This window comes from Zeus faber, assembly GCF_960531495.2.
Source record: "Zeus faber genome assembly, chromosome: 19".
Classification (NCBI taxonomy): domain Eukaryota; kingdom Metazoa; phylum Chordata; class Actinopteri; order Zeiformes; family Zeidae; genus Zeus; species Zeus faber.
This window is the reverse complement of record NC_137206.1, coordinates 16,867,450-16,890,422: the sequence shown is the minus strand read 5'-3', so window position 1 is coordinate 16,890,422 and position 22,973 is coordinate 16,867,450. Positions and strand designations below refer to the sequence as shown.

At 43.5% G+C, this 22,973-nt stretch overlaps 1 protein-coding gene across 1 annotated transcript in view; it reads left to right on the top strand.

Annotated features, from left to right (window-relative positions):
* Positions 1-1,662: 1,662 nt before the first annotated feature.
* kcnb2b (potassium voltage-gated channel subfamily B member 2b) overlaps positions 1,663-22,973 on the top strand; it is a gene marked incomplete at both ends in the record, with an annotated part of 110,585 nt that continues 89,274 nt past the window's right edge. The window contains one exon of the mRNA XM_080019947.1: positions 1,663-2,247. Within this exon, the coding sequence (XP_079876073.1) occupies positions 1,663-2,247 (585 nt within the window). The remainder of the gene's footprint in view (positions 2,248-22,973) is intronic.

The following is a 22,973-nucleotide window of genomic DNA, read 5'->3' as shown; positions in this document are numbered from 1 at the left end:
TAGTGCACCGTGGGACTCTCTGCAGTGTGAGCCTATCCCGCCTCTCTCCCTCGCTCTCTCTCTCTCTCTCTCTCTCTCGCTCTCTCTCTCTCTCTCTCTCTCTCGCTCTCTCGCTCCGCTCGCAGCTTTTTACGCGCACGACGCTCGCAGATCCACTCAGCGCGCCGTGTGTTCCGCAGGCTCCAACCTGTGACGGTGATGGAGGCAGCACTCTCACGCGGAGTGACAGCCGCGCGTTTCCACTGACCTTCTGAGCCGCGCACCCACCCGCCCCCACCAACCCCCCCCCACTTTCTTTATTCCCTTTTTATTCCTATTTCATTTCTCACACAATGCGGGACGCGCGCCTCCCTGTCCGCGCTGCGCTGGGAGCGTCGCCGCTCGCCTGAAGCGGATCTCCTCCTCACCCCCCTCCTCCTCCTCCTCCTCCTCCTCCTCCTCCTCCTCGTCTCTCCCACGCCGAGGAACCACAGGAGTTTGAATGCAAAAGGTGGTTTATTTCTGCAAGGTGAGATTTCATTTCTAATTTCTTCCGCAGTTGCGTTTGCCCCGTGTCGAAGCGAGGAAATGGGACTTGCGTTCCAAATAGAAAGCCGGAAAAATACACTGCATTGTGGGGTGTTAGATGTCTTGTTGCGTGGAGATCCGTGACATTTATTTCCATTAGTTTCTTTTGTTGTTGTTGTTGTTGTTGTTGTTGTTGTTGTTGTTGTTGTTGTTGTTGCTTTATTTGCGGTTACACCAAAACCTCGAGGAGTGGGAGATGGTGTTAAACTGTTGCATGCAGCAGCATTCGCAGCGTTTTCCCACTTCTCGACGCCACTCTTAATTTGAAATGGATTCTACTTTAATTAAGCCAAATAGATTCCTTTCCAAGGACAGGATTACACTGTTTTTATGATTAGTGTTAAGAGGGGGGATGGAGCTGGATACCAATAAAGCTTTATTGGTATCCAGCTCCATCTCCCCTCTCCTCTCTGATTCCTCCGTCAAGTTGGAAGTTTGTGGAGTCTATTCTGATATGAATGTCCCTTGTATGAGTTTAAAAGTGTTCTTATAATGTATACATACTATTCTTATAATGTATAAATTTTTATTTTATTGTATATACCGATGTTATTGGACGTATACCTCAATGCAACGCATTAAAAACAAAACAAAACAAAACTATTCCACTTTATTCTTTCCTCAGAAATATAATATATGTAATATCAATTCAAAAGTGGCTGTGTTAGGTCCGCCCAATAATTTTTTCTGACTTAAGTGAGAAGAGCGTTTCAGATTGTGCTGTTGTGTGAAAAAAATGTTGTTGTTTTTTCTTTACATTAACTCACGATAGATTCAATGTTGTTATTGTTTAAATTGGGACAGTAAAATAGTTATCTAGTATCGAAAGGGACTATGTTGTGCCACAATCTGAACAGAAATATGTAACGCTGTTTTTTTGGTATTGCTTCTCGTTCCACCAAATAGTTTCGAGACAATTGTCGGTCAACCTCCAGTATGATATCTCACCAACGCTCTTACTTCTCTCCTCAGCCATGGAGGGACTTGTCTAAGGAGGATCCAACATAGCTGCAGATCCATTTTTTCCTTTTCTTTTTTCTTTTCTCGTTTCATCTCCTGGGATAAGTCTCTTTTCAACCCCTTGCTCGTAGCACCATGGCAGAGAAGCCGAGACCGGCGGGGCTGAAGGCCCCCAGCATCAACAATGCCCCCTCCCTGCCCCCGGAGCCCATCGACATCATCCGCACCAAGGCCCGGTCCCGGCGGGTTCGCCTCAACGTGGGGGGTCTGAACCACGAGGTCCTGTGGCGGACCCTGGACCGGCTGCCCCGCACGCGGCTGGGCAAGCTGCGGGACTGCAACACCCACGAGTCCCTGATGGAGGTGTGCGATGACTACAGCCTGAACGAGAACGAGTACTTCTTCGACCGCCACCCGGGGGCCTTCACCTCCATCCTGAACTTCTACCGCACGGGCAAGCTGCACATGATGGAGGAGATGTGCGCCCTGTCCTTCGGCCAGGAGCTGGACTACTGGGGCGTTGACGAGATCTACCTGGAGTCCTGCTGCCAGGCCCGCTACCACCAGAAGAAGGAGCAGATGAACGAGGAGCTGAGGAGGGAGGCGGAGACGCTGAGGGAGAGGGAGGGAGAGGGGGAGTTTGATAACACCTGCTGCCCGGACAAGAGAAAGAAGCTGTGGGATCTCCTGGAAAAGCCCGGCTCCTCTGTGGCTGCCAAGGTAGGGGAACCGTGGGCCACAAGTGTTCTCTTCGTGGGCTCTTCTGTCCCTGTTAGGGCGGGCTTCACTTTCACCGTGACACGCTCTTCCGTTTCACAATCAATACGACTCGACTGCCACCGTGACGAAACCTGCTCTTTAGTTTATCAGTTTCCATATTGAAGGCAGATCTGTAATGTGTTCTTATCAGGCATCAGGCCCGCTTTCTTGTGCCGGCATTCTGGCTTTCCCTTTTTTCCCTCCCCGTAATGAGAGTGATTTTGGTCCCAGTCTCCGGGGGGATTCTTTTTAGTGTGGGTTGTCAAGGCTGGAATTGAGAGGAGTAAGAGAAGTGAAGTGGGATGTGGAGGAAGAGGGTATGATGTATATCTGGCAAAACAATGATAAATGAGCGAGGGGGATCTTTGCTTGGACGGATTGAAGGAAGTCTAGAGTTAGCGCCGTGGGAAACTGACAGACGCAGGATTTATAAGGAGCTGAAACAAGCCCGGTGGCGGTGCTTTTTACTGCTCGTGGCCTTTTTAAAGATGTAGGTTGTCGTAGTTGAACCGGCCTCGAGTCGACGTGTGCATGCATTGTCCCAGTCTCCTTTCTGCTCTGGTGCGGTTATGTGTCAATGTTAATAGGAGCCGAATGGATGTATCACTTTTGGAGATCATATCCTGAGTCAGCAAAAACCACGGAGGGGTTGGCACGACGTCAGGCGGCCATGCATTGATGGGGGGTCGTTATGATATGGTCTCACACACGCCCAGGAGTCCCTTTGAACGTTATTTTTCATTACTGAAATGGTGACAAAGGCTTCGCCATAGGCATGGGAAACCGTGGTGGACGGGCTTTGATCCTGCATCAGTCGGGGGCATGCAGAGGGTTACAGGGGGAGAGAGAGGACTTAATTGCCTATTTGGGATATTAACATAAAAAAAGAGAGAGAATCAGTGTAGTCGCCATCATTGTTTGGCTCTGTGCCATGATGATATTACCTAAGAGCCTTTGATGATACATGTATAGACATTAGGATAGACACTTGGAAGTGGGACTGGGTAATATATCATTATAATATGGATATCGTGATATGAGACTAGATAACGCCTAGGATCTTGGTTCATAATGTTGTTCTGTAGTTAAATGTTGTATTTTTAGGCTATTTCTATATGTTCTAATCAACTCATTTACCTGCCTGGACATCATATCCACATTACTAAAGATTGTTTATCAAAATTGTCTCTGAGTCTTGAAAAGGATGAAAGGGTTGGCCAAGGGTTACAAATAGTCACCCCCAAAATTATCAATATTTACAAAAAGATTGTGATATTTGGATTTTGTCTGTATTGCTCAGCCATACTTAGAAGGTTGCGTGTGTACGTAGTTTAGTCCACAGCAGCACACTGTTGGGCTGCATCTCCCGTTCCTTCTCCATCTACATCTCCCTTTCTGGCCCAGTGGACCCTCAGGCAGGCTAGCTTTGATGGAATCAAAAGGATGGTAATTTCCATTGAATCTCCAAAAAACATTTTCAACATCCACGACCATGCATGACACGGCAGGGAAGAAGTAGTATTCCATGTCAGCAAACCAAACCAAATCTTGCAGTGAGACGCACAGAACAGCCCTCATATCTTACATTCTGCAGAGCGTGGTACACTGAGCCACTCCACTGAAAAGCCATGTGACATGTGCCTCGCTGTACGACTGCTGTTGCCCCAGACAGGCTCGGAGAGCGGAATTCTATTTCAGCCTCTGGTGCCTGGTGTTGAATGTATTACATTGGGGTTCAGGTCTAAAAATATGTTAATGAAAGTACTGAATGTAATTATCCCAGAATCTGTTGCATAATAAGTAAAGTAAACCGAATAGTATCTCTATGGCAAGCAACCCATGTTCCTCTTTCATCCTCGTATTTGCAATACCTTGATAACTTCATTGGTTTTTCATGCACGGTAATTTGTGACTTGACAGGGATGTCCCTCATTTTTCTAAATGTGCTCCGTCACATACGGCCAAGTCACATTTTACATAAATCAGATATAAAAAGGCTTCCCAATATCCAGCCTTAATCAATCCCAAGTAACGATGTTGAAATAATTTGATTTGCTGTATGATGTGTAAAATGTTTTAGCCCCTCTCTCTCTCTCTCTCTCTCTCTCTCTCTCTCTATCGAGCATCTTCTCTGTATTGCTGACCTGTTCACTACCGTGTGGGGGAAGCCTGTGCATGCTCGATGGGAAATCCCACCTTAAATCAAATTACGCTGAGATTCCGCCGTTGCGCTCCTGCATGAGATCTGGAACATGACTCTTATGTCCAGCAGTTAGTGCACCGATGCACTCATGCTCAGGTTGACTGTATAGCCAGACAACACAATCGCAAATAGCTTTTTCCTGCCACCATACAAAAGCTCTCTGTGGTCAGGGAAGCCTTTTTTGAGGGCTAGGCACGGCACACTATGAAGCCCTGGCCAGCAGAATGCCATTATTAGATGGCCAGAGAGCTGTTTGCTTTTATAAGGCAACCTGAGACCTTTGTCGAAACGCAATAACATACAGTATATCACATCTCTTTCTCACTCTGTCACCCTCCCTAACCCTGTTTCCCTCTCTCTCTTTCTCACACCCTTGATATTGCTATCCAGTTAGATTACCCAAAGGGGTATTACATCAGAGTCCAATGTGCCAATATATGACACCAAAGACAACTCTTTGCCCTTAAACAAAGGTTAGGTATGAGAAGACTGACTTTTCCAAAAGTGTCAAAAAGGTAGATTTGCATTCGTTGTCAGTGAATAATAGCATGTCATTGAATTGGTACTGTAGTATAGTTTAGCCATCAAGTAATGGAAATGTTCACAACCCGCAAGTTGGACTGAGAATCGTCCCAGGAGTCCCAAATTCGAGCGAAAGCCAAGAATAAAACAAAGACAAGTTGCAAATGAGAAGAGAGACCAGTGATGGAGGGAAGCACAAAGAATGACGGATTCAAAAGAGGCAGTCGGCTAAGTGATGCCGCGGAATGCTTGCTTGGATCTTTGCGAACCTTTCCAATGAATAATGAATGTGATGGTCAAAGCAGAGAGGGCACAGGCTAATGCAATGGCTTCTCTGTGCTACTGCACTTGCCCTGCATGGTTTGAAAGTTTAAAATTTAATCTTGATCCACCTTGGATGTCCAGCTGTATTCATGAACAGAGACCTTGCTTCAAGAGTGTTACAAACTGAAAATATGGTGATGTTATGTGTTTTGACATGGAACACGGACTGGGCAGACATGGCACACTAAATATCCAAGCCTCAATCCTAAATATCCACCCAATAGCCACCCAACTACTGATTCTGAGTTTGAAGTATGAAATGACATGAGCGAAGGCCATGTTTCCAGAGTCATAAATAAACATATTATCTTCAGCATGGATGTGAAGTGTGCAAGAGTAAGATAGTCAGCCTTGGACTGTGTGAAAGCCCTGCTGTGAGACTGTAATACAACTTGCCAAGGCAGGAGATGGTTTCCTGTTATAGAAAACACCTCTTCGATCTTGACCCCCCCCCCCAATTAGATTTGGGCAAAGCAGAAAAAAATAATGGTGGATGATGTCGAGCATTTTGAAGAGATCGATGTTTCTGCTTTCCCAGACATTAAAAGTCCCCAATCCAAAGTACGTCTGGCTCTGCAATTGCTCTCAATGTGGATGTATACCATCGCTCTCGCCTTTATCTAATAAGCTCATCCAAATGGAAAATATTAAGCAATGTCCGGGCACGGGCTAGCGCTCTTCTGTCCTTCTACACATGGAACTTTGGAACCCACCGTCCATGATGTTATAATCTGGGACTGACTAGATGGCAATATATGCGAGTGTCGGTGTTAGAGTATTCATAATTTCCAATATAGTAGAGTGAGTTAGAAGGAAAAGTATGCATTGAGTTGCATAACAGTGTTTATTGTGGGTTGGTTTGGAATCAGCTCCGTGTAGAGTTAAAGTTCTGCAAGTCATGTTTTTTATGCGTATTAATATGCATGTATACCACTCAATGTGTGAAACTACTGGACTGTACCACTCTAGCCATAGCCTGCTTGAATCACTGCAGACGTTCTCATTCTCTCTCTCTCTCTCTCTCTCTCTCTCTCTCTTTCTTTCTCTCTCTCTCTCTCTCTCAAAAAAATAAACACCAACCAGGCCACAAACACAACCTCCTCCTGTGCTGAGATCCTGAGCAGGGAAAAGGAAAGGGAGAGAGGGAGAGAGAGAGAGAGAGAGAGAGAGAGAGCTTTATTTAGCATTTAGTCAATCGCTCTCTGCAGTGCATACCCCTGGGTCACACACGAGCAGCATGTTCACCGCCCTGTGTTTTCACTGCCACCCTTTCATCTCTGCATGAATTGCAGTCAGCTCTGAAAGGTTAAATCGATGGGCATTGGCATTTTTGGGAAGAAATGTATTCGGCTTGCTGGGCAAAACGCATTTAAAGCTACTTCCCATCGTCCTATTTAGCGAGACCGCCACTCTGGCCCTGGGTACGACGCTCCTTTGAACTTGGATATGGATCCGTGGTTTGGTTCTCATCACTGCCAACATTTTTCAATAACGTTCCGTTGATGTTACACCTTTTCTGCAAATCTCTAAATGAGGTAAAATGAACCTGTAGGAGTCAAATTAAGAAGGTGCTCTCGTCAGACGACGTCACCGCGCTTGGCATTTTCGCGGCCTATCGGGTTGTATTACAACCCGGGGGAGATCATCATGGAGGTGGAGCACACCTTCTTCCACCGCTGCGGTATCCTGGTTATGTAAGCCTTCCGCAGGGCCTCTAATCAGCACAGCCCATCATTTAGGCACCGGCACCTAAATCCTCTTTGCCCCGCAATCATAATCAGATAAGAGGGAACCTGCTAGATTATTGGTGCCATGGGTTCTCATGGTTCTGCATGTCAGAGGCAGCGCCGCTTATCATCTGGACGTTTCCCTACAGGAGCCGCGCTCGTCCCTCCTTTCCTCGTTATTGCAAGCACAAGGATTACCTCACGTTTGCGTCACTTTCTTCAGTCAGCCGGGCGATGTCGGGAAGGGGTTATGGAAATATATTTGCGGTGGTCTTGTCTTCACCTATCGTGGGCCTCTTAAGGACAGTCTGCATTATGCATTCAAGGTGGGCGCCAACACGTGTTGGTAGAGGTTGAAATTACGTACGATTATAAAAACATAGACTTAGATAAATGAAAAGATGGAGAGTTAGTTCCTTAACATTATTTGACCTTATACAATCAATTTTCCAGGTTGACACGATTATGCTGATGATGACATGCTGTCCACCACCAATGACCAATAGTCACATCCTTACGCCAATTGCACTTTTTTACTGCTCCTTCACACACTGATTCAGATTCCTGAAGCTTAAGTGACGGCAGATCTGATCCATTACTTGATTCAGGACTTGTGATCTTTAGTTTGGCTCGTGAGAATTTAACAAGGCTATCAGGCTTTAATCCATTGCTCTCCATCTTACATCTGAGATGCTTCTATGTGTCAAAAAAAAACAACGGAAAATCAATTTATCAATACATACATTGAATACTAATGGGTATGTATATGGGGATATTCTCAGATACCAATACCCTGTTTTACCCTGGTAAAATACCTTGGTATCAGATCAATATCCAACACCAGTGTCAGTACTGGCGCTTATAAATGATATAATTATCTCCCGAGGTTGGACCGCACATAAAAAAGTAGTTTTAAAAGTTATTTTATCATGAAATAATTCATTTGTTCCGTTGATACATCTGATAAACTCCTGTACATATGAGATAGAGACTTGAATAATCGAGGAGGGGAGGAAAATAAGTCAAATCATGTCAAATGCATCACACAGGGCGTTTTTCTTTTCTGTTTGTTTTTTTTTTCATTTAAAATCTAACTGAAAATTGCACTGGAGACAGATTATCTCACCAGGCTTAACAGGCTGAATAGATTTGGGTTATCGAGCGGCCATTATCCCAGGGTCATATTTAAAATGAAGAGCAGGTTAGGACACTGCAGCCCTTTTATCGATCCCACAGAGACCTTTCATATGTGAGGTTCACCTCAAGGAGTCAGGGTTGGCACATGGAGTCGGTTGAAGACAAAACAACATAAATATTGATGTTTTTGACCGTTTCAGTGGATTTATTTCAATGTTAAAGTCGGATTTCTGCAGAAATACCCAATAGATGATTTATGTGCATTGATGCCGGGTTTTTCCAACTGCTGTGCTGTGTGAGAGCTTGCTAGATGTGCTCTGAAAATGTTTCAAATTCCACGTAAAAACATAAATAATGGAAATCAGCTCTTATGTTACGAGATCAAAATGTAGTCCACAGTTTAGCCCACAGTTTTGTCCTCATTTTGCATTTTGTCCTAATTATTTTCAGTTTGTGAGTTAAAGACTTGTTCGCCCAATCTTTTGCCGGAGTGACTCCAGACTCCCTACTCCTTTCAATGATTTGTTTGCTATGAACAAATCGGTTGTGTATTTTGCATCAATATTAGTAGGCTAGATAATGATAAGCACAGTGCTATGGGTTTTTTATTTTTTTATTTGTGGTTAATAGCATAGTGGTGTGCCGTGGGATTATTTCTTTGTGAAAAGTGGCAGAAAAGATATTGGGAAACACTGCATTAAGTATTCAAGTTGAGGAAAATGCAATGTTTCTATCCCTCTGCCTCAGTTTGCAGCCTGCAAAAATAACCTCATGCTCGTTCTATCAATTATGTTTCTTGATGGGAAATTGCATGCGGAGGAACATCAGCATGGATGCAGTTCAGTGGCACAGCAGTCCCAAAGGGAGCGGCGGGCCTGTCTTGGGGCTTTAGAGAGCTGGACCCTGCACATATTGATTCATGGATGAAGACAAGCAGCACCCATGAGGCACGACCGAAGCAGATTTGGCTTCCCCCATACGGTTTGAGAAGAAGGGCTGTGGAATGGTGGGAATAATTGACCCGGTTGAGCTGCATATTCAGTGGGAAAAAGCACGCTTGGCTTTAATACACATCGTGGCTTGTGCAGGCTAATGGTGATGGGTCGCTGGCTGGTGTTGGAGCTTGGGGTCTCAATTAGAATCAGAATCAGAATCTGTTTATTCTATTTATAAGTAAATTTACATATGGAAGGAATTTGACGTGCTAAGGATTGGTACATTGCTGTGCAGACAATTTGCACAAAAGCCTTAAAAATCTGAAGAAAATAAAACAAGCCGAGCCAAATGTACAAAACAAATGCTAAATATATAAAGAGGGATTGCATGCACAGGAAAAGTGGTAGCATGGCTGCTAGTATGGCTGTGGCCATACAAAATAAATATAAATGGATATACTGTACGGGATGAATACATACAGTATGTAAACAATAATATGGGCTTGGATAACAAGGAATGAGTCCAGCTACATGAATGAGTTACTACTATGTTATTATTAAATTATTACAATATTACAATATTGCACAGCCTGTGTGTGTGTTTGTTGTGTTAGTTGTGTGTGAGGAAGCTACCACTCCTGTTTAAAGCCATCTATTCATAGCTTGAATATTAAGCGTTGTGCATTTGCCCCGACACCGGCTACTGAGAAGTTCACGAGGTGCAAATTGGTTTAAATCCTGGTTCAAGCGCGGCCAGCGAGGCAGACGCGACTCCCTCCCCCCAGCTCGCGATGACCCCTTGGGAAGGCCCCGGACACATCGCTCAAACCTCACTCTGGATAAAGTTTGGATGATGTGTTCTTTTCCCTCTCTTTCTGGCCCTTCCATATTTCCGCTCTTCCTCCTCTTCTCTCGTGACCGCCACAGTCAGAACTCCCCCCCCCCCCAGCCCGCGCACGAGGCCTTCCCTTCAGTTTGCGAGTCGGAGGCTCACTCACTCACGGCTCTTTTTTTCTTCTCGAATCGAGAGTCGAGTCTCAGTGAATGCCCGTGTTCATTGGCAGCTGCTAACGAATCGTGACTTGCAGACAAAACAAACACAATCTCTTTTGCCGGAGTGGCCGCCGACTTCTGAGTCATTTAAATGATTTGTTCAATACGAACTAATCGTTTGCGACTCGTGCATCACTACTTCCCTGGTTCCTAGTTCCAGAAACTAAAAGAGGGATGGGATGAGGAAAAACGAGGACCAGACAGGAAGAGAGGAGTCTTCTTTTCTTCACGCCATGAACACCAAGTCTCCATTACATGCTCGACTGGACTCCATAAGCTCTAACACACACACACACACACACACGCACACACACACACACACACACACACACACACACACACACACACACACACACACACACACACACACACACACGCACGCACATGTACGCACATTCACACACACTCACTCTCACACACAAACACACACACACACACGCACATGTACGCACATTCACACACGCACACTCACTCACACACACTCACTCACACTACTACATCCAGCAAAATTAACCAAACTTCTGCACTTGTTGCACTCACACACACATTGGGAATGCTTTCACATGCACAGTAAAAGGAAAGACAACGCTTAGCACACACACACACACACACACCTATACACACGCACACCCTGTCCTAATCCGGGAAACCTTGAAATACTGCTGAGCTGTTCTTTTTGGTTGCCACCTCGCTGTCAGCGCAGCAGTCATCTCTCTCTCCCTCTTTCCCCGGCGTGTCTTTCTTTCTTTTTCTTTCTTTCTTTCTTTCTTTCTTTCTTTCTTTCAGCGTCCCGCACCGTCCCTCCCATAACTCCCTCAGTTTCTGTCCACACACCTCAGCTGCTTCAAAACCATTCATGTTTATATTTGTTTTTTTCCATCAGCCATATTTTTTTATGGACCTCCCTCCCTCCCTGCCTCACTTTTTGAGGTGAGGTGAAGGATGAATTGTGGTTCCTCGTTCCGCTCCATCTTGGACGGGTCTTGGATGGGTGTCTTGGCATTCATGGCGGCATTTGCGATGTTTACGTTTTGGTAAATCGTGTTGGTGATGGAGCATCGCCTCCTCAGGCGTCTCTCTTTTCTGCCGTCAACTGATGGTTCATCAAATTGTAGTTTTCGGAGATTAATATGACAATCAGGTAATTTCAATGAAGAATTGAATTGTCTTTTGTCCTGGTTTGTTCATGTCGCTGTACACTATAGTGTAATAATAATGTAATAACATAATTGAACCAATAGGAATCAATGTGTAATTGTATCATGGAAACATTGGGAACATTCAGGTAGCATGTTAGGTAGACAGTTATTTTGCCTGAACCCAAATGATGGAGACACATCTAATTTGCATTTGGTCTTTGCTGCGACATTTCTAACATTGGCTTAAGATTTCACTTATAATTGATCTTAAGTATTGAGTGATTCAATCTTGTTCAACTGACCTAGCTGGGTGAAACGGCGAGCGCCTCAACCCGTGTGGTCTAATCAGTATAAATAATATTCACAAGTTCTTGCATTTATCGTAAGGGATGATAGGATTTTATGGCAATACGGCCCAGCCTTTTTAAGTCAACATTTTATGAAAGCACTGTTCGCAATCCCCCAAATATTTTTACATTGTAGAGGTATCTATAGAGGTACAGTGTAGAGCTATTTGATCCAAAAATGTTGATTTGATACCCTGTATTTGTCTCTTGAATTAATACCTCTCAATTAATGAATGTGAAGCCGTCTTGGAAACAGAACATTCTTCACGGGGCAGTGTCAAATCTTTGCTCAAACCGAGGAACAGAGACCCCTGAGGAGTTTCCCGAGAGGGGACACACAGACACACGGATAAAAAAAACAAACATTTAATTAACCTTGTTTTTACTTTTTTCCTCGGAAATGCTTGTGTTTGCATAGTTTCCATGGTGACTGTGGTGTGCCATGGTGACTTATCGTCACCTAGAGTGAAATTCATCTCCATCCCGGCTGTGTGAGAGGCAGAGCAGCTGGCACCTCGGCCCCCGCAGTCAAGCCCTAATGCAAATCCAAAAAATCCAACGGAACACACACACGTGCTTTACATCATCGTCGTGATTCAGTTCTGTTCTGCTGCCGCCTGTAGAGCTCGGCGAAACAGCACACGACTCCGAAGTGTAAATCAACTCGGGTCCAGTATTCGCTGAGCAAGTAGGCTTGACACCCCCAACTGAGAGCTTTTTTTTTTTTGGAGCTCAAATGCGCTGAAAATTCGAGAAGGTCAAAAACTCTGAGGATCTTGTGGTCGCCCTTTGCGAGAACATCCGTTTTGCTTCAGTCTTTATCAGTCTTTTTATTTTGTATGCAAGTCTTTAGAAAGTATTTTTGTGGCCCGGTGTCTTTTGGGCGTTACCCGAAATCGCTTTTCATGCGATTTCGCTGTCCCAGACCAATTTCCAATGTCGGAATAAAATCATGACAGTTTTACCTCAGTGGGTGTCCTCCCCCGTCAGCTCAATCGCTTGGTGCAAGGTGGTCATAAACTCAGTCCGAGTGGTCTTCAGTCTTCAGAGTCAGTCTTGACATTCCGATAAAATATATACGATATTGTTGGAAGTTTTTGGTCTTGGACGTGCTCATGCAAATAGTGAAGCAAATAGTGAACATTGTCAACAACCAATAGGCGTGCTCTCTCCGGCACCAAACAGGAAGTCACTTTCTACCCGGTTTTCTGCTTCCTGTTTGGTTTCGGTTAAGTAGATAGGACTCCGGGGAGGCGCAAGAATGACATGAGTCCATGTGTCATGACACTCTGTACTTAGAATTATATAAAAACCTATTAAGAACTTATTAAAAACAAATGTACTTTCTAAATTACTATAGGGTAATTATTAAAAAAGAAGAGCCATTTATTATTTATTATTGTTATAATTGTTATTGTTATTGTTATTTTTCGGTTATTTTCCAATATTTCTTTCGGGCTTTGAACTTCGAAGCTACGAACACGGTTGATGTCTCGTTAGAATCGGGACGTTGCAAACATCGCGTGCTTCAAGTTTCGTCCAGATCAATCAACATACGGAGCAGAAAGGAGTGAAAAATCTGAAACAAATCTGACCCTATGGACTTCATATGTACACTATATCCACTATATATACTATATATAGTATATACACTGTGTACATGTCAGTTCATCACCGTTCTCAGTCTCAGTCTTGTTTCCGCAGTTAGTATTCAGTCAGTATTCACTACTCTAACGTTCCCAATCGCCACACCCCCTTACCGTGAAATATGATTAGTACCTGTATTATTATTATTATTATTATTATTATTATTATTATTATTATTATTATTATTATTATTATTATTATTATTATTATTATTATTATTATCACATAGCAATATAAATAATATGAATGGTTTGGCTGGTTTTTCAGACCAAACCACTGCACACACAGGGGCAGCTGTGGCCAAAAGCCGCTTCTGTTTCTGCTTCATTGCTCAACAATTTTTCTTCTTTTAAATTTCCACCAGGAGCAGGATGGGAAATAATCTCAAAAGGAATCGAATTGTCGTCTTGCAAATAGTGGCCCTGCAAGTGACCTAAAACAAGCCTCGCCAAATGTTGTGACCCAGGCCTTGCAAAATCTTATAGTCTGCGACTAAAAACTCAGTGGCTTATGACACATTGTCTTTAGATATGAGAGGGTGTCAGATTTTTAATTCAAAGTCTTTTTAAAGCCTTCCAGGGTACGGTTGGTGGTACTATAAAGGTTATAAACTCTGGTGATCCTAAGACGACTCCTGCGAGAATATCAGGTAGGGTTAAGTCTTAAATCTTGCCTGAAAGTATTTTAAAAGTTTTTCGGTGTATCGCTGCCATTACCTTTCCCTGCCATTACTTTTCTCCAGGGACGATAAAGGGCACAAATGCACTGAAAATTTTAGATGGTCTGAAACTCTGGCGATCCTGCGAGAATAACAGGCTGGTTTCAGTCTTATCAGTTCTAACACTTGTCCCTGACATCACCTTGCTTTCTTCCTGAGGCAATGAAGGACACAAATGCAGAATTTGGGAAAGAGATCCGTCGGTCGGGGTAAGATGTAAGAATTCCTCGTGCACAGCCTCTTCACCGCGACAGAAAGTTGCTCTTCCTTACTAACGTCTTTCCTCTCATTTACCATGAGTGCAAAATACTCTGCCTCCCTCACTCCACTCCTGATTTAGTTTCTCAACATGTCTGCCATTACAGGAAATGTTTTGAATGTTGTGGTATATGTATTTGGCATTTGATGGGTTGTTGGCCATCTTTTTGACCACTATACTGTCAAACATACCGATTACATGCGGCAGTTCAGTGAAATTTCTCCTATAGAAAGACTTTTCATCCTCAGCGTGGCCTCGCTGGGCGATGCCTTGGCTAGCTGTGTAGCGCCAACACTCCACCACCGCCTTCAAGTACTGTCGATTTTCCTTGACAAGCGCCGAATGTCCCTCATCAAGCATGTTCCCTATTTTAGAGCCGCTTTCCTGCCTTATTTTGAATTCTGTCCATGTCTCCGTTGAAATTTTGTTCTGCGTTAATCTTGACTGTAGCTTTTCACCAGTTTTGAAAGCCGGTCACGGTGAACGATGACTTGGAATGAAATCCCTTCGGACCTGGTCTCAAAAAATGCCTGCAGGCAGAACAAAAAGCCGCATCTTCGGTGATGCTATATTCCAGCCGGACATAACAGCTCGAACCAGCTTCTGTTGAAACTCCTTTGCTGAGTCGAAAAAATCTCTGTGAACGGTCTGCTTTAAGAGTTGGACCTCTTGGACCTTTCTGTGCTTGTTGGTGTCCACGTTGGCCAACATCCAAACCGATTCTCCTCCAGCTTGAGCTGATCTCCCGTCGCTTAACTTGTTTCAGGAGACTCGCCATCAACTGCTGCGGGTTGATCGTACACAAAACGTGGCTGTTTGGGGACCAAGAAACGATCCATTTCTGACGATTTTGGTCACCCTCTGTTGCATGGACGGACTTCTGCGTTGAAAATGCACCCAGCTGGAAGACGTTACTTCCGTCCTGCATGCAAGGCCAGCGAACGTACCGCAAGTAATGTATTATCAGTCATTGACAGATAATACATTATTTACGGATGGTCATCTATTGATAGGACCAGATGATGTCACACAGTGGAACAATTAATTTTATTAACTGAAAAGGGAAATTTGTGAAGAAGTTACAAAATTTCTTGGGGGCTGCTAAGGCCTTTCTTGGAGGTGCTCAAGCCCCCCCCAAGCTCCTCCTTAGTGTCGCCCCTGGGTAGGCACAGCAGTCAGGACTTAAAGGGGATCTATTATGCAAAACCCACTTTTTCACTGCTTGTGCACGTACTTTACATTTGGGTCTCTGATGGGCCTGCTAACCCACAAACTGTGAAATAAGACAACCCGGTCGGCTGTTTGTGAGCTGTCTGTTTCAGAAAACAGGTGAGTCGACAAGCTGCTCAGCTTTGTGTCTCAGTGCTACATAGCATTGAGACATTAGAATCAGACCCACCCATCTGAGTAACTCCGCCTTGACCAGCACAAATCTTTCAAACAAAAGAGGAATTAATACTAACTGTCTGTGACAAAACAGACGAGGGAAATGTAAGTGTTTGCTGTGTGTTTCTTCCTGTGTGTGTGATCTTGTGTGTGTCCACGGTAGGTAGACTGTACTGTATGTAGGCTGCGGCGCACGATCCGCTCTGCGTTTCTCCAAACAAAACCCTGTATGTATTTATTTTATTTTCCGACATTTCCGTAATTGCATAAAATAAAAAAAAAGCCCCAAGCCCTGCCGGTCCGGATACCGTGGTGAAAGTCAGAACAAACTTTTAAATTAGGCATGGTAGATCAAATGTGAGTGAAGATTTAGCAACTGGAATTCCTTATTCCTCACTTCAAATTGGCTATGCTAATGGCTCACAGAACCCGGAACTTGTGCTCAAACCCTATTGGTTCACAGAACTAGAGCCCTCTGGAGAGTGACTCCTCCCACTTAAACAGAGCATCAGGAACACGACGGATGCAGAGGCGTAGAGGTTCAGAAGTTTAGAATGGCTAGAATGCATAATCTGAGTGGTATTTTCCGCAAAAAACTCCAAAACGTGTCTTGGGGACCTCAGAGACCTTAACTTTTGAAAAAAGGAGCATAATGGTTCTGCTTTAAGACTTGGTTGCATCAAGCCACTCACAGCGAGTGATCACAAGGGCATCAACATTTCTGACCATCTCAAATCAAATGACCCTGAAGACAAGAGATTTCCTCGTGATTTTCTTCAGAGCTTAATATTCCAAGCTAAAGTACTTTGGTGTTTACAAGGCAACAACTAGGGATAAGCCATTACTGTTCTCCAAAGCATCAGTTTATAGCTTTCATCATAGTCATATTTTAATGCAATAATTCCCTTGTTAGAAATAATATTGGCCTTTCATTTATCGGTGCCCATGAGAAGTCCTTCCTCACAGGCATAGCCTATAGTTGCATTCTCACCTGAGAGAGAAGGAAAATCTAAGTGAAAAAGAACAAGGAAGAAAGACAAAGGCCTGCAGGCGTTGTAATAATGAATGGTGGTGGCGTCAACCTTTCCCTGCCCCTCACGGCCCCCCTTCAGCGGCTCTCCGGTCCGGAGCGTCACGAGCAGTTGCCCCCCAAACAGGGACCCCGGGTTCTGGGGGCTTTTGTAGGAGAGAAGAGATTAATTAACAAGCGCCACGGCGCAAAAGAGCCCCCGGGGGAAATTTAGGAGAAGGGAGAGATGGATAGAAGCGACGACAGAGGGAGAGGGAGAAAGGGTGAAAGCCTCTTGTTAGCCATCGCCTAACAAAGGTGATACTTTAGAGAACCAAAACTTTAGGAAATGTGGGTTCTATCAAGTTCTATCAAGCTGCCTCCTTCTTGTGCTCACCTTATTTCTCTCTCTCTCCCCCTCTCTCTCTCCCTCTCCATCAACTGTCCCATCCACCACCATGCTGTTGGAGTCAATGTGGGGTGTGCTGCCAGCTGTTATCGGTGTTATCTGCTCCCCTGGAAATGACACCAGACATCTTTGTCTCCCCGGGAGCTGTGTGTGTGTGTGTGTGTGCGTGCGTGCGTGCGTGCGTGCATGTGTGTGTGTGCAAATCTTGCTGTTCTACTGCTGGACGATAGCTGACCAGTGTTGCCACACACACACACACACACACACACACACACACACACAGACACACACACAGACACACACACACACACACATAGACACACAGACACAGCCTTTTTATTTTCCATCTCATTTGCTCCCTCCGGGAGAGCTTGTAGAAAATATTGATAACCAAATAGATATTCACAGATAGATATAATAGATATTCTCCTCCAACTGCAATACTTTATCGATACACTACCCGTGGGTGGGTGGTGGTGGGTTAAGAGCTACTTTAGATCGTTGGCTATTCATAAAACATTCAGGGCTGAAGCCCCAGACAGCCACCCCTAACGACGCCACTGTCACCAATGTTCTATTACCGTAATACCTGAAAGTGGGGGGACAAAAAATCCCGGTGCCCCCCCTATTCCGGCGCCCCTGACTCCATCAATACTATATTGATGCACTCGGGGTATAGGCGTATTATGATGTGTACTTCCTTTCATTAGCCCCACTCTAAATAGAGTAGCTTGCCACTTAAAATATGTTATTAGCGGCACTTAGGTTGGAACTGGGTTCCACAGAGGACGCTCATGAAGGGTTGAAAAGGTGTTTGGTTGATTGATTATTTTTATTTTTTATTGGGAAAATACAAAGATATATGGGTATAACACATCTATAATCTATGTTCTGCGACAATATACGGAAAGAAAAATTTAGATAGAAAAGTAAATAATGATAATAACAACAATAAAAATAATGATAATAAATATGGCTGCTGGCAGCAATACACAGGGTCCAGTTTATTTGTTTTAGGTACGGGTTACAGTGTTTTGGTTCCTGTAAAACGTATTACAAGTTACAAAAGTTACAAACATCATGGACTTACGCCTGGACGAATGATCATGGAATGACCTCGAGGACTTCTTTATTGTTTTTGACTTTCGGCTATTTTTCAACAAACTTTGTCATTACTTTGCATAACAATAATAATAAATACATGTTATTTTATAAACATAATAAATAAATGTTCGTTGAAATTACTACTTCATTGTATTTTTTCTCTTAATAATCTCTAGTTATATATTAGTTTAATAGAATACTTGTCTATATTGTAACCTAGACAACATTTATGGAACTTTAATGTTCATTTGGCATTTGAATTATTATGGAAGAATTTCTCGATACTTAACACCTCGTGCGTTTTCATTTAAGTTTGATAAGTTTAGCTGTAGGAAATATACGTGAAGTTTCTTCACAACAACCGTTTATTTTTTTATGTTAAACCAAACCTTGTCATTGTTATAACTTACCTTGTGTGTAAGTACATGATCAGTGTCAGTGACGACAGGTGACATTGTGTCTACTGTGCGTCAATTATGACATATTTACGGAGATTTGTGATAGCAGCTGAACTTGAAATTTTATTGGTGATGTTTTTCCTTGAATTAAATTTTCAATAAGTTACGTTTCCATGAAATATGAAAAACATTGTGATATTTCTGTAAGTATTTACCATATCACGGCTTCTATTTTTCGGATGCCTCAGATCTTGAACGCATCACTCAGTAGTACACTCAACTGGATTCGACTCAACGTGGTCATAGGTTTTTGTGGACTACTGTTTTTCGTATTTTTCATCAATCCGGCAAACTAATGGGGACGACAGAGATTAAATATCAATCGAACAGATCCACAGACATCTACGAGGTAAGAAGGTACATAAACACATTTTTCGAGTGTTTTTCCCGAATAATTAAATAATAATAATAATAATAATAATAATAATAATAACTAACTAATTACTAAGGAATAAATAAGTACATTGATGAATGAATGAATGAATGAATAAATTAGAAATAGATAAATATGCCAAATATTTGTTCATAATAAGATAATGTAGATAGACTTTTATGTTTTTATGAAATTCGAATGGATTTACCAACGTAGAAATATACATTGGAAAGGGAATAAGCAAATGATCAACAAGCTCCATGTACAGTAGGTTGCTGCAAGATATAATGAAAGTTTGGTTTTAACCAGCTAATCTGCACCTCTAACGTTACAAAAACACTTACTTTTGGAACTAGTGATATACTGATAGTTTATGGTAAACTATCAGCTTATGCCAGAGGTCACTAATTTGCGGGCCGCGGTCCAGATCCCGACTCAGACGCCGTCCTGTCTGGACCCGGACCTATAACCCATAAATTATTAAGAAACAATACATTTTGACGAATGATGTTACTCAGCCAATCAAATCTTCACATTCCGACAAGGCGAGACGAGAGAGGAGAGTCACACAGGGAGAGAACTAAGTAAGTCAGTCAGAGAGAGTCACATGCCGTGCTCTAAAAAGTAGACAGCGAGAACAGCGCTTTTAATCAAGAATGGACAGTTTCTTTACATGTTCATTCTTCCCACGGGCCGTTCAAAACCAGTATGTCATTATGTTCCCAGACCGTGGCCATTATTTAAAAAAGTGGCAGCGTGAAGCGCCACTATGAGACCAAGCACAGATCTTTTGAACAAACACAGCCGCTCAAATGCCAACTCGGAGCACAGAAAATAAATGATCTAAAGGCCCAATATAACCGATCCACCAAAATCCTAACACGTTCAATCACTGCCCAACAACATGCTCACAAATGTTCCATTAAAGTTGCTTGGATTTTGGGTCAGCATAAAAAAAACACATTTACTGACTGAGAGGTTGTCAAGGAGTGGGTGAGTGCGGTAGCTGAAACCTTTTTCGAGGGAAAACAAAAAGAAGAGTTTTGTGAACAAATAAAGCAAATATGTCAGCATCATCAACTGCAAAGAAAGCTGAAATGTTAACCCAGGATGTGCTCGCACAACTGGATGAAGCGATTCATAAGGCTCCATGCGTAGACTCAGCTGTAGATGAGTCCACTGATGTGTCCGACAATGCGCAGCTGTTAGTTTATGGAAGGCTCTTCAACAAGGGGATGGAGTTCTGTGAAGACCTGTTAGGTGTAACACCCCTTCAGACCAGTACAAGAGGAGAAGACATCTACCTGGCCATAAAGGAGATGCTAGCGAAAAGGGGAATAGAGCCCAAACAGGTGGTTTCAACAACCACAGATGAAGCCCCTGCCTTAGTAGGGCGAGAGAAAGGAGCCGTGGCAAGAATGATAGAGGACAATCCTGAGCTCATCTCTTATCATTGCAGTATTCATCCATCGGTCCTGTGCTCCACCCTGTTGCACGAGTATGCCGAAGTGATGAACACGGTGATGAGGATGATTAACTTTCTCAGGGCATCCTCTTCCCATCAACATCGCATGCTCAGGGAATTCCTCAAAAAGGTGGATGCAAATGCTGATGACCTTCTGCTGCACAACAATGTCAGATGGCTCAGCAAAGGCAAGGTGTCGGAGCGCTTTTGGTCCATCCGAAGGGAAATCGCGGCTTTCTTGGCACAGCTGAAGAGCCAAAAAGCAACAGCATTTTCTCTCTTTAGAAGATGAGAAGAAGATAGATATTGTGGCTCTTTTTTTGGTTGATATCACTTCACACCTGAACGAACTGAATTTAAAGCTACAGGGCAAGGGTTATTCAGTTTGTGACCTTATGACAGCGGTTCGCTCCTTCCAGAGGAACTTTAGGTTTTTCCGGGAAGACCTGCAGGGAGACTGTGCACGCTTCCCAACAGTGCAGGAACAGGTTGAGGGTGAGGGAGCAGCATCTTCTTTTGTAGAATGCGTTGACGAGCTGATTGTAAACTTCAGCAAACGTTTTTGACAGCTTCAGCCTTGGACAGCAGCTCACCCTGTTCATTCAGAACCCATTCCACATCAAGGATATCAAGGGGTTCTCAAAGGAAGTCAGACAGCACTTCAAGTGGGCAAAAGCTGGACCTCTCCAAACGGTTGATCTCCAATCAAATGTGGCCCTGGAAGAGCATTTTGGAGGAACCGACCCTGCCACTTTCTGGCTCCAAATAGTCTCAGAGACAGCTTTCCCAGGTCTGAGGAAGGTTGCCCTCTACATATTGACCATGTTCGGCTCCACATACGGCTGTGAGGCAGCTTTCTCCACAATGAACATCATTAAAACCAAATATGGTTCCAGACTCGCCAATGAAAACCTAAACATGTGCAAGAGAATGGCCCTGACACCATTCCAGCCCAGATTTATTTAGACAAGCTAAAGCTCACTTTTCTCATGGAACAAGAGAAAGTGGCGGAGTGTGATATTATTAGAGTACTTGTTATTTACAATCCCTCCGGTTCAATGTGAAAACTGTTAATAAATATTGTTGAATTATTATTGAATTGTACTTAATTTGATTTGCCAGTCAGTTGTTGACTACATACAGACGTTGATACAACTGCCAGGCTACTTCAATATGGCACTGAATCATAAAGCCAGTTACACATTATGATGTCCCGGACCTTTGCTTGAGGAAGTTTTCTCTAACTGGACATCTTTGAATTTTAATTGAATACCCCTGGTTTATGCCATTCAGTTGTGTTGAGAAGCTGCTCTTTTAGGAGTATGGTATAAGAGTTGATTGTCCAGTAATGTGAGATAAATCTGAGTCCCCTGCTTTTCATAGATGTCATTCAAGCCACGATTACTGTTAAAATGGTCAAACTCTCGATCAAAGGTCTGATGATGGCAGCGATTTCCAAGCATAACACTCTAACGCTAAACCGTGTGAATTTGAATTATGAATCAATTTTCACGGACAAAATTGGCCAGCGTCCATCTATAGAGGACGTAGAGGAGCGACATCAATGAGGTCCTTCTGGTCCCCTGGAGTGACCATAATCAGATTATTTAGGCAAGGACAAGGAACCTGTCCCAAGGAGAGAGTGCCCGGGGACAAAGACATGCAAGCTCACATTCGCTGTCAATGGGTCAATGTCAGGAAGGGATTAACCTCACACCTCCCTCAGACGTTACTAAAACATGTGTTTCTTCTTATTATTCCATATGTACTTTGGATATTGGAAGTGTTTGGAATAAAAAAAAACTCTTTCAGGGAGCCACAATAAACTACATTTCACAATAAACTCAATTTCATGTCTTACTTGTGTGGCGATGGAAATGGAAATAGACTCCCGGCCCCCAAAGCATTATCCAACCCCCTTTTTTCGGGTGAAAGAAAACCCCCAAAATACTACACCGCCCAGGATAACGTGTCTGAAAATAAGCTCCTGAGATTTCACTCTTTCACACTTTATGTAAAACTCCAACTCGAGGTTTTAGTTTGGAAAGTACACCACCCAAAAACCTTCATTTTCTTCTCCGATTGACCAGCCCAGAGTAATTTCCTGGTGGATATTTGGAACACAAATCTGGAAAAATCTCAGTCTCCCTTTTTTAAACTTATTTGGCGGCTCGTGGCGATTTTAGAGATGTGCGACAAGTCCTGTTTTGCTGCGGTGGCTCACAATATGCCATGGGCACCCATGACCCTGTCGCCGGTTCACCGGTTGTCCTTCCTTCAACCGCTTTTGGTAGGTACTAACCACTGCATACCAGGAACACCCCACAAGCCCTGCCGTTCATTTTTTCCTGCTCCCAACACATCAACTTCAGTTTGTGAAGACTGTTTTCTTGCTGCCTAATATATCTCACCCCAACTAGATGAGATGAGCAATATTATTCACTTCACCTGTCAGCGGTTTTAATGTTGTGG